This window comes from Pinus tabuliformis, chromosome X, assembly GCF_031772625.1.
Source record: "Pinus tabuliformis cultivar Carrire ecotype Pingquan chromosome X, CPIR1, whole genome shotgun sequence".
Lineage (NCBI taxonomy): Eukaryota > Viridiplantae > Streptophyta > Pinopsida > Pinales > Pinaceae > Pinus > Pinus tabuliformis.
Window position 1 is genome coordinate 957424757 of NC_142308.1, and position 11366 is coordinate 957436122.

Genomic DNA, 11366 nt, shown 5'->3' on the forward strand with positions numbered 1-11366 from the left:
CCTTCTACAATAGTGGAATGGATTACATATCCTTAACAATCCACACATAATAGATCAATCATCCATAAATCTATTAAAAAAAATTTCCCACTAAGCAATCAAAATATTAGACGGGAGGTGGGAAATGGAACTCATATATTAATATGGGAAGACCCTTAGATTGGGAGTCAACAAATCCACCTTCTTCTTTAGCCACTATGTCAATAGTTAAATGAGGAAGGCTTCTATAATCTCCACCAAATTTTAGACAAAGACTACACAAGGTGATATCAGAACTAGCTTACACATATTGATTGAATTTGGAAAGTGAATACAAGTGCTTAAGAAAATTATACCCGATATCTAAAAGTATCCCATGTCACTCTCTCTGAAAATGAAGACCCTCTTATCTGCACTTAAATCCCACATGAATAATACTCTCCTAAATTTGGATATCTTTGTTTGGCATAAGGGATTGTGGAAACCAAAATCATATGGTTGGGAAAAATTATGGAAATTAAAATGCCCTCCAAAATAAAAAAAAATTATGTGGCTATTATTTCAAAACAAGTATCTCACTTGGGATAATATTCAAAAGAAATATTTACATGAACCTAGCAAATGCATACTATGCTCAACAACCTCTGAAATGGTTGAACATTTATTCTTAAGATTCCCTTTTTTCCAAGTGGTCTAGAAAGAAATCGGATATCATAAGGGCCAATCATATGTCTAGGAAGGCCTCTCCTTAGAAGAATGCCTAAAATCTTGGCTAACAACAAATTACAATCTTCAATTTAAAGCCCTTCCTCTAGTGGTGGTGTGGGGAATTTGGATAGAAAAAAAACTAAGCCATTTTTTAAAACAACTGACCATCTTACATTAAGGCCACATAACATAGTTTGGCCATCATGAGCTTAATGGCTTCAAAATATTCTCCAGATCATATCCCATGTTATCAAAGATATTAATCCAAACACATACGCCTTGGGCATTTTTGTATGGGGTTGCTCAAGGATCCCCATCTGTGGTATGTTCAAACAGAATTATAAACATATCAAATTCACTTCCTTTCTTCCTCACTACAAATATAGAACCAACCATAAATAATTTGCATATTTTTTCCCCCTAAAGGCAATTATACAACCACTATGATCGGGGCGATATCGGATGTTAATTATGTTTGAGAAAAATGATACACCACCCCTCCTCCTTGCATGTCACCATTTAAGTGTTGTCTTAATGAGCCTCAACATCCAAGGCACATATTTTTTTTTTCTAAGCAACATTACCTACTTTGTATTAATATTTACAGCGGAAATTTACATACGATTTTCTTGCTGCTCATGTGGCTCCATGGCAGCTGTGACATATTCCCAAAACCCATTACATTTCTGTGAAACCCACCACCTGAAGGTAGCAAGACATCTCCCTACAAACCGCCAACAAAAAGACACAAAACATCTCTGTGAAACCCACGCAGGGGCAGAGTTTGTCAAATGGATACAGGGCCTGTGATGATGGCCCAAGCCAAAAAAACTCCATTCCATAACGGAAAAGAAACCAAGAGACAGCAGTTGATACATACGACCCAGAACCACCATTGAACAGAAAAAAACTAGAAAGACTAAAGACAACAAGAGAGATAACAGAACCGACCACGATCCCACACGCGTCCAGGCATCATGCATGAGAGCCACCTGGGCTTAGCCTTCTTTCGCGTCGTCCCCTGGCTCGTCCTCGGGCTTAGCTTCACGAATCCAAGCCCAGCCATGTCCTTCTGGTAGGCCGTCCAAGAAGGCCGGCAATTCAGGTTCGATCTCCCGCAGTGCCGCTTCCCTCGAGCTTGAGGCCTCCCCCATAGGCCTCTTACCTTTGTCCAAAACCCTTCATTCTTCCGCCAGAGCCTGAGGCAGACTTCCCTCTTGCACCAGGGGAATTACTTCTTCGTTATCCAAGGGATTCTCCATTGGAGGTGGCCGAGGCAAGCCATCTTCATTCTCGTCCGGGATCCTGGTAAACAACACTGAAATATGGGCATTGATGCCCAAATTTTCTCTGGTATTGCGCAATGTGAAGATGACAGAGCCGAATGCAGGTAGGCTTGGCTCGCCATTGCTGGACCCTCCAGCTTCCACAAATTGGCTAGCCTGCACCTGAGGAGCTCCCGCACGTCGATAACAGTAAACACAGCAGCAATGGTGGTGTAGATCAGCTGCAGGCCCGTGAGAGGATCTGGCTCGCCCTGAGCCTCTGCCTCGACGACATGGCATTCGCTCCCGCACCATTCTTCCAGATTCCTCTTCCTCAGACGAAGCTTCCTTCCAATTCGGCTTTCGATGGCAGACAAAAGACTGTAAGCATGAACCAGGGAGGACCAGCTGTCGGCCAGCCTCCCCCAATTCCACAATGACTCCAGAATTCTCAGAACGCAGAGCAAGAACACCATCGCTGTGGGTTTCATCTGCTCCCAAATCGACATTCTTAACGACCCCTTCATTCCTTCGATTTGTCCTCGCATTGAATGCGGCCATCCTCCTCTGCTGTGGTTCCTGCGCCTTCATAAAGGCTAGTGTGTTGCATTGCTGGTCGATGGGAGGTGGCGGCGAGGTGCCTTAAAGCCCTCCGTCCGTCGCATGTCCTATCGGCCGTGGCAAGTGGCCTTACCTGGTCATGCGAGGTGGCACCCGCATCCGGGACTGCAGCCTCCTCTTGGATTAAGCTTTCACACTCCTGGAGCTGCTGCCTGTTGGTTATGATGTTTGTGTTGCCTGAGATTAGTGGGGTGCTGGTCTCAACCCCAATATTGGCCAGGAGATCTGCAACTTTGTTTCCTTCCCGTCGAGTGTGTTTGAAGGAAATAGCCCTTGCATTATCAATCCTGTGCGCTATTTCATTTAATCTTGCCTCGAGTCTCCAGCTGGGAGCTATTTTCCTTGCTTGTGAACCATTATGTATACGAGTTACCATGTTAATGAGTATTTGAGAGTCCCCTTCAACAATTAAGGGTTGGAGATTAAGGTTCCAGGCAATTTGAAGGCCCTGCCAGAGCCCCTCCAACTCTGCTGAATTGTTGGTGTCCCATCCAATGCTTCCTAGGTAGATTTGAAGGGGAGTGCCCTCATGGTTTCTGATAATGCCTCCAAACCCTGCAGCCCCTGGGTTGCCTTTGGAGGCCCCATCAAAGTTTAACTTGAATGAGTTATCAGGGGGAGCAGTCCAGTGACAATCTTTTCTAATGCTGCTGCTATTGGGGAGGTTGCTTTTTTGGGTATCTTGAGGTATCTGCAGCTGCCAATTTCTTAGAATATTCTGCTCACTGTCCTCAGTTGGCCTATCTTCTTTGGTCCAACTTTGGAGCGCCATTGTTTCTTGAATGTTTCCTTGAATCTTGCTCCATATTACCTCTAGCGGCGATTTTTTGTTCTTGAAGATACGCTGATTTCGTTCCTTCCAAATATTCCAAAGAACAATCCCTGGGATTATACTCCATAGATGATTGAGAAGTGAGCTTTTGTATGGTTGCCTGGGCCATAGCCTTAAGGAATTGATGATGTCGTCCTCCTTGATGCCTTGTCTTTGACATCTGAATCTGACCCTGTTCCAGAGAAGCTTGGCTAAGGGGCAAGAATTCAGTAGATGCTGGAGGGTTTCCTCATCCTGAAGACAGTTGTGACAGATCGAGGGGCCATGGAAGTTTCTCTGTCTGAGTTTATCCCAGGTGAGAATCTTTTTGTGTCCGATCAGCCAGAGAAAATAGGAGATTTTTGGCCAAGGACCAAGTTCCCAAATTTTTTTCCATAGAGGGTCGGGGTTAGCTGCGAAGTTACAAAGAGTTTTGTAGGCTTCTGCAGTGGTATAGGTTCCTTTAGGCAGGTATCCCCATCGGAGAATGTCCTCGCCATTGTTCTGTCTTATTCTTCTTTTCCGTAACTCAATATCCATCTCCTTATGCATCCTATCCTCATCGCTGTTAAGGATTTGGCTGCTTGCTTTCCATTTTCTGAAGCCTTCTTCGAGCTCTGGTTGCCAGTAAGATTGGACCTTTTCCTGTTGTTGTTCCTGCCTCTTCGGTATCATTGTGGGGTGGAGAATGTTCGTAAGTCTTGGCATTTGATTCCAGGCGTCCATCCAGAATCTTGCACTACAACCATTTCTGATTTCCCAGAAGCTATGCTGTTGTATAATGTGATGGTGTTGCTTTGCAGCATTCCATATCAAAGAGCCTTTTTCAGTGGGAGTGAATCTTATGAGTTCCTCTTGGGGTCTGTTGTCTGCATACTTCGCTGTCCATATCGTTCCCCAAGGTTTGTCTGGGTTGGTGAGCCACTGCCACCAGATCTTGGCATTCATGATGGCGTTACTGTGTTCAGGGTCTCTTAGCCCAATTCCTCCTTTGTCCCTGGGCATGCAGACTTTTGTCCATCTGACCAAGGCCCATTTTCGATTGGTGGCCGAGCTGCTCCATAGGAAGTTTCGCTGTATGTTCCTGAGACTTTTCAAGACCCATTTTGGTGCAGCCATAGAAGAAAACAAGTAAAGAGGCATAGCTTGCAAAATCGATTTGATGAGTATCATTCGACTGGCTAGATTAAGCGACCTGTGAGTCCAGAGGTTGAGGCGATTTTCTATTTTGTCCAGAAGGGTGCGCCAGGCAGAGTGCTTGATAGCTGAAGCAGTGAGGGGGGCACCTAAGTACTTGGAGGGAAGAGACGCAGAGGAGAAGCCTAAAATGCGGGAGACAGCAGATTTGACAGACGGGGGAGTATGAAAAAAGAAAATTTGCGATTTGGAGCAGTTGATAGTCATGCCAGACGCCAGAGAGAAGTCCTGGAGGAGACCTTTGAGTCTACGGGCTTCTTGAGCCGAGGGGTACCCAAACAGCATTGTATCATCAACGAATTGCTGATGGGAGAGGGCAGGGGAGTTATGCACAGAGATACCTTTAATTTGCCGCAAGCAAAGAGCTTGCTTGATGTGCCTTCCCAGCCCTTCGGCCATCAAAACGAAAAGAAAGGGGGAGAGGGGGTCTCCTTGCCGGATGCCCCTGGAGGGATTGAACGAGCGGGATGGAAAGCCGTTGACCAAGATGGAGAAATGAGTGGAGTTAATCATGTTCAGGATCCATCGAATCCAAGAAGGACAAAAACCAAAGGCTTTAAGCATATGATGGATATAGTTCCAGTTCAGTTTGTCAAATGCTTTTGAAAGATCTAGCTTGAGAAGCATACCTGCTTGCTTAGAGTTCTTGAGAGAGTGGATGATTTCGTGAGAGAGCAGGATACCGTCCATTATGTGTCGCCCCTCCACATAGCCAGATTGCTCCTTGGATATTAGTGCTGGCAAAAGCGGTTTGAGCCGATTAGCTATGACCTTTGAAATTACTTTGTAAATGACATTGCATAATGCAATGGGACGGAATTTATCTGGAGTGATGGAATCTGCCTCCTTGGGAATGAGAGCGATGAAGGTAGCGTTGAGAGAGGGAAGAAGCCATCGTGTTGCTCTGGATTCTTCTACTATCTGCCAGACTTCCTCTTTTAGCATATCCCAGAAGGCATGAAAGAATGTAGTTGTGAACCCATCGGGACCAGGAGCTTTGCCCTCTTTAAGTTGCTTCATGGCATCATCCACTTCCTCTATGCTGATGGGGCGCATTAAGAGTTCATTTTGTTCCTCTGTAATAATTTTTGGAATATTGCTGGTAATTTTGTTTATGGCATGTTGCCTGTCTTATCCCTGCTCTTGATGAACTTGTTAGAAGTGATTGAGGAGCTCGGCTTCAATCCCTTCATGCGTTTCTACCTTGTCTCCTGCTTGATTTTGAATGAAGGGGATGTTATTGTTCATTCTCCTTTGTATTGTTGTTCTATGAAAGAATTTAGTGTTGCGCTCCCCCTCCTTCAACCATCGAACCCTTGATTTTTGCTTCCAATAGATTTCTTCCTGCTTCCCTCTTTCGTCCAATAAGTTGTGAATGTGGCGTTCCTTCTCCAGTGTTTCTTCCGTGTGCCCCTGCGTGATGATCTGCTGATGAAGGTTTTCCAGGTCCTGTATGAGCTTTTTCTTCTCCTCGAAAATGTTGCCAAAGGTTTCTTTATTCCATCGTTTCAGATGGCTCTTGAGAAATGTTAATTTCTTCTGAAATTGGTACATTCTCGCTCCTTCTGGGGGGATGAATGAGGTCCAGATGTTCTTAACAAACTCTTTGAATTTGGGATGAGTGAGCCAGAATCCTTCGAACCTGAAAGGTTTTCTGGTTATGTTGCCGGGTCTTTGCCATTGAAGAGCTATTGGCCAATGGTCTGATCCGGAATGTGCCAGAATGGATGCGGTGAAATCCCCTCCTATGTGAACCGCATTGTCCGAGAGGAGGAAGCGATCCAGCTTGGAGGCGATTTGATGCTTGCCTGCCCTGCGATTGCTCCAGGTAAAGGTACCATTGCAGAACGGCATATCAATAAGGGAAGCCGAGTTTATGAATTCTTTGAATCGATCAACCTCAGGCTCTAATCTGCTTCTTCCTCCCAGCTTTTCTTCTGATTTCGTAATCATATTGAAATCCCCAGCAGCGATCCATAGTGGGAATTTCCTACTATTGCTGAGGACTTCGATAGTGTCCAAAAGCTCTACCTTGCTGCTAGTGTCTTGCGGGAAGTAGACATTTGACAAATTGCCATGAATGTTTGTCCCCAGAATGTGGAAGGTGGCCTGTATCAGATGATGCGCCGCGTGAAAATCGGTAAGGAAGACCGCTTGAGTGTTCCAAGCTATAGCCAAACCTCCTGAGGCTCCACAAGCATCGACCGCCACTGTTCTACATCCTGGCCAGGCTTTTAAAAGGAAGCTGTCTAACATAGAGCTGTTGCATTTAGTCTCCTGGAGAAAGCAAATTTGGGGCTTTTCCTTCTTTATCATGTTTCTCAACATCCTGAGTTTTCCGGGGCTGTTAAGCCCTCTTATATTCCAGGATACTAGCTTCATGTTTAACTACTAGCAGAGGGCTTGAAATACTTAGTCAATTTGGCGTATCTGCCAGAATCGACTAAGATTTTCCCAATCTCCATCGTCCTTTGCAAATCTGTCTTTCGGCCCCTTTTTTTTGAGTCCTTGTGGCGCTGGGTGCCGTCCCATTGGCTGCCTGGCTGAATTCCTAGTTGGTTTTGGTAGTAGGCGCGTGAGATAACCAGTTCGAGTTTGTCAAGTTGAAACTCGGGGATGGCATCATATGCTTTCCTTCTGCATGCAGCCTCCATTTCTAAGAGATCTAGACCATGCAGGTCTATGCTTTCCGGTTCCTCGTCCATTATCTGCACTTGATTGTTGTCTTCATTGCCAGAGTCAAGATTCTGGGAAATGTCATTTTTGTCATCCACCTCCATATTATTGAGTTTATCGGCTGAGCTGGTCAGATCCTTTTGCAGAATGATGGGGCGAGAGAGGGGGGCGGAGGATTTGGGAGGGGAGAAGGAAGAAAGGGGAGGGGAGGAGGAGGAGGGAAGATCAGGTGCGGCTTCCTTGCTTAAGGGGGGGTCTTCAGAGGATTGACCAAGAATGTCGAAGCTGTTCTTGGTTACTGGGCCATGCGGCTTGCAGGGCTGGGGTTTGTGACCATTGGAGGGCTTTTTGTGCGCACGCTTCCTGCTGGAGACTTTGGTGAATCCATCCTGAGCAGGGGATCCTGAGGGATCGGGAGGATTAGATTGAATATTCAGAGGGCAATCCCTGAAAAGATGACCTAGGGCATGACATTTTCTACATCGGAACGGAACATGCTCGTAGTCGAGAGGCTGAATCCACTCTTCATCACGATGGGCAAGCTCAACTGACTCAGGGAGAGGCTCATTAAGGCGAATGAAAACACAAATCCGGGCGTAGGAGGTATACTTACGAGACAGGGTTTCTTCGGCTACTTTGATGAAATCGCCGATCCCATTGCCAATCTTTTTGAGGAGCTCCTCCCCCCAGTATTCGTCCGGAAGCGAATACAGCCTGATCCAAACAGGAGCCCATGATAGGTCTTCTTTGTCCGGGTTAAATTTGGGGATCCAGTCGCGTAGATATAACCCAGCCGAGTTGAAAAAATAGGGTCCTCCTACTAGGATCCTGTGTTTATCCTCCGGACAATAGAATATAGCGGTGAAGAATCCTTTCGGCCCTAATTGTAGCGTAACATCCCCTTTGGGTTTCCATTTAGCAGCTATCCAGCCTTTTAGGGCCCTTTCAGTTGGCCAGAAATCGATGAACTTGCCAATGAGGGCATGGTCCTTCATGTACTGTATTCTATCATCGATCTTGTCTCCAGGCAACTCGATCCTTGGTCTGATCTTGGCCGCTGGTCTGCAGGTGCTAGAGATGATTTGCGGCTGTTCTCCAGGCATTTCGGTTTCTTCTTGCGGTGTGCCATCTCCTTCTTTGCGGTTACTGTCATTGTTGAGGTCAGTTTGAGGGATTTTTCCCCTGTTCAGGATTTCTTCGTTTACGGATCCAAAGATCACTTGGTGCTCAGAATCTGACTGCGGTGGGGAGGGCTCCGACGCCCCCCCCTGGGGATGATCCATCCTTGGCACGAATGCGCTGCAGGACGGGGTACTACAGCTTACTCAGTGTCTGAGCAGGAGTTTTCTTCACTGTTGTCGGCGCCGTATGCAGGTGTTCGCAGAACCCTAGCAGAGCCCGTGACCATCAACTCATCCTCCCTAGCTTTTCATCCAAGGCACATATTAAAGCACACTATGGATTCCATTAATTTCCCATGTGTTAGTGAATCCAAAGCTTTCATAGTAGTGTAGAAGTTTTTTTCTCTAGTGGCAAAGCTTTGGTTTCCTTTCTATATTTGTGTTCCTTTTCATGTTATTCCCCTACTACCATGGCATTCCCTCCATCTCAAGCATGGATGCATGCTCTTCCTCCTGTGAATTTCATCTTGCCTAAGTTGGTTCTAACTAACCAGGGAAAATTATAAGAACCACCCTAAATTTATATGTATAATAAATGGGTGAATCCCCATGATACATAGGAAAAATGGGAGACAATTTTATCACTAATATAATATGTATATATATATATATATATATATATATATATATATATATTTGGCAAATCTCTCACTAGATTATATTATCTTGTAAAGTCATGGCTAATATTTCACTGAATTATAAAATCTTGTAAGATCTTGGAAATTATTTCACTGAATAATAAAACATTGTGAAGTCTGCGAATGTTTTGTTAAAGTATAAAACCATATATGATAACAATAAAACATATTCATTAAACTGTAATATACTAACATACATGTTTGGAAAAAAGAAACATAATTTTCACTTCCTACAAACAATGTTGCAGGTTTTAGTGGCCATGTTTGTCATGGTAGGAGAGATTAATGTTTTCTCTACCACTTTTGCCAAGCTATCAAATTTCTTTCTTATTCCATAGACTCCAACTGCGAGATTTAAAAAAAAAAAAAAAGAAAAAGTAGCAAGCCCCAACTATATAATATAATGAAGTAGTAGGTATCCCAAAGGCTTGAAGGGGATCTAATGGAAAGAAGTGACCATTGTCAGAAGCCTCCCAATCAATATATAAATATATAAATGTAGATTTATTATTTTAATTGGAAATCTTCAATTAAATAATAAAATTTAATTACGTCTCTCCCAATCTAAATTTCTTATTAGCATAATTCACTACCTTCATACCATTTTTAAGAGCGTTGTAAAATGTGGATTAATTTCCTTTTTGGTGCACAATCTTCGCTTTTTAGGACAATACGGTGCAGTGACCCAACCCCTACATATCATTACGACAAACTAAGAATAACAGAGAAGATGAAAGGTTGTACAAACTAGCATATTTTTCAAACAACTAATCCAAGATCAGTACCTTAACTTTTTCATGAAGATATCATATTGAGAATGTTTGAAAAATATAATGGGGGAAAATCTGGGCAGGACTATCTCTCTTCTGCGAGGGTGATGCGGAAAGAGTTAAGATTTCATTGTGTTGATTTTTTTTTTTGTTAAATTAGAAAAACCAATATTAATGGGATATCGTTATTTTTACTAAATTTTGTGAAGTGACTAAATGTACTTTAACCATTCACCTTAAGAGTTTTTTTACAATATAATTTTAATATCTTCATTATCATAAAAACCAACCTATATCCATCTTAACTCCACATCTACTATTCTTAGAGGGACGAAATCTATTTATCCCTCCTAGCGCTTGGTAGACCTGGAATTAATATTGATCTAAGCTGATAGAATTTCACCTTTAAATAGTCTATGCTCACATGAATACCATGGTATTACCATGGGTCAATACCATGGGTTATCATAAACCTGGAGCTTAAAAACTACTATTAGTAATTTATAAAAATTAATAAAATTAATATTTTTTTTTTATTGTTTTTTATTTTAACCAAGTTAAAATGTTTAAGTGACATTAAATTACAAGATCCATTTTTACTCTTGATTTACCAAGCCCCGAGAGGGATCAAATATTTTTTCACTCTATGTTAGTTTGCTTATCACGATATTTGATCCAGAGTAAAGATGGATCTATGCTAGTTTAATTCCCCCTTTAAATAGGCTACGTTCCATGTGAATACCATGGGTCAATACCATGTGCCATCTTTATTTTTATTAATACTAATATTAGGGTTAATAATGTTTTTTTGCATAGTATTAATAATAATTTGGCCCATGGTATTTGGCCCACAGGCTTCACCTAAATATAACACATTTTTTGTGTGTTCATAAATATAAGGTGGCTTATGGAGTAAATATAAAAAATGTTTTAGTTATTTACCATACCTCTCGTTTATTTATACTTTTATTAATTTACCATACCTCCACTTTATTTATATTTTTATTTATTTACATGCTTGCGTGTTCATAAATATAAGGTGACATATGGAGTAAATATAAAAAATATTTTATTTATTTACCATACCTCTCGTTTATTTATATTTTTATTAATTTACCATACCTCTTTTATAAATATGGTATTTGGCCCATAGGATTCACTTAAATGAAACCTCATTTTTGAGCCTTCTTAAATAGAAAGAGGGTTATGGACTAAATATAAAAAGAGATTTTATTTATTTACCATACCTCTAGTTTATTTGTATTTTTATTTATTTACCATACCTTTGGAGTATGTATAAAAAGAGTTTTTATTTATTTACCATACCTCCACTGTATTTATATTTATATTTATAGCTATCATAAATACATTCTCTTGAAAATGAGGGCGAATGGAAGATTGTAACTCCTAATTTCAAGGGCTAAATTTACTTTTTTTACCCTCTCCCTTAAAATAAGGTGGGCTAACCTCCATACCTAATTTTTTTATAAAATAAATTTGAGGCGATTTGTAACAATGTA

General features: G+C 42.1%; 1 protein-coding gene across 1 annotated transcript; it reads right to left on the reverse strand.

Annotated features, from left to right (window-relative positions):
* Positions 1 to 5736: 5736 nt before the first annotated feature.
* On the reverse strand, positions 5737 to 6963 carry LOC149142885 (uncharacterized). The gene has a single exon (XM_089451614.1). The coding sequence runs from the start codon at positions 6961 to 6963 to the stop codon at positions 5737 to 5739; it is 1227 nt and encodes a 408-aa protein (XP_089307740.1).
* Positions 6964 to 11366: the final 4403 nt, after the last annotated feature.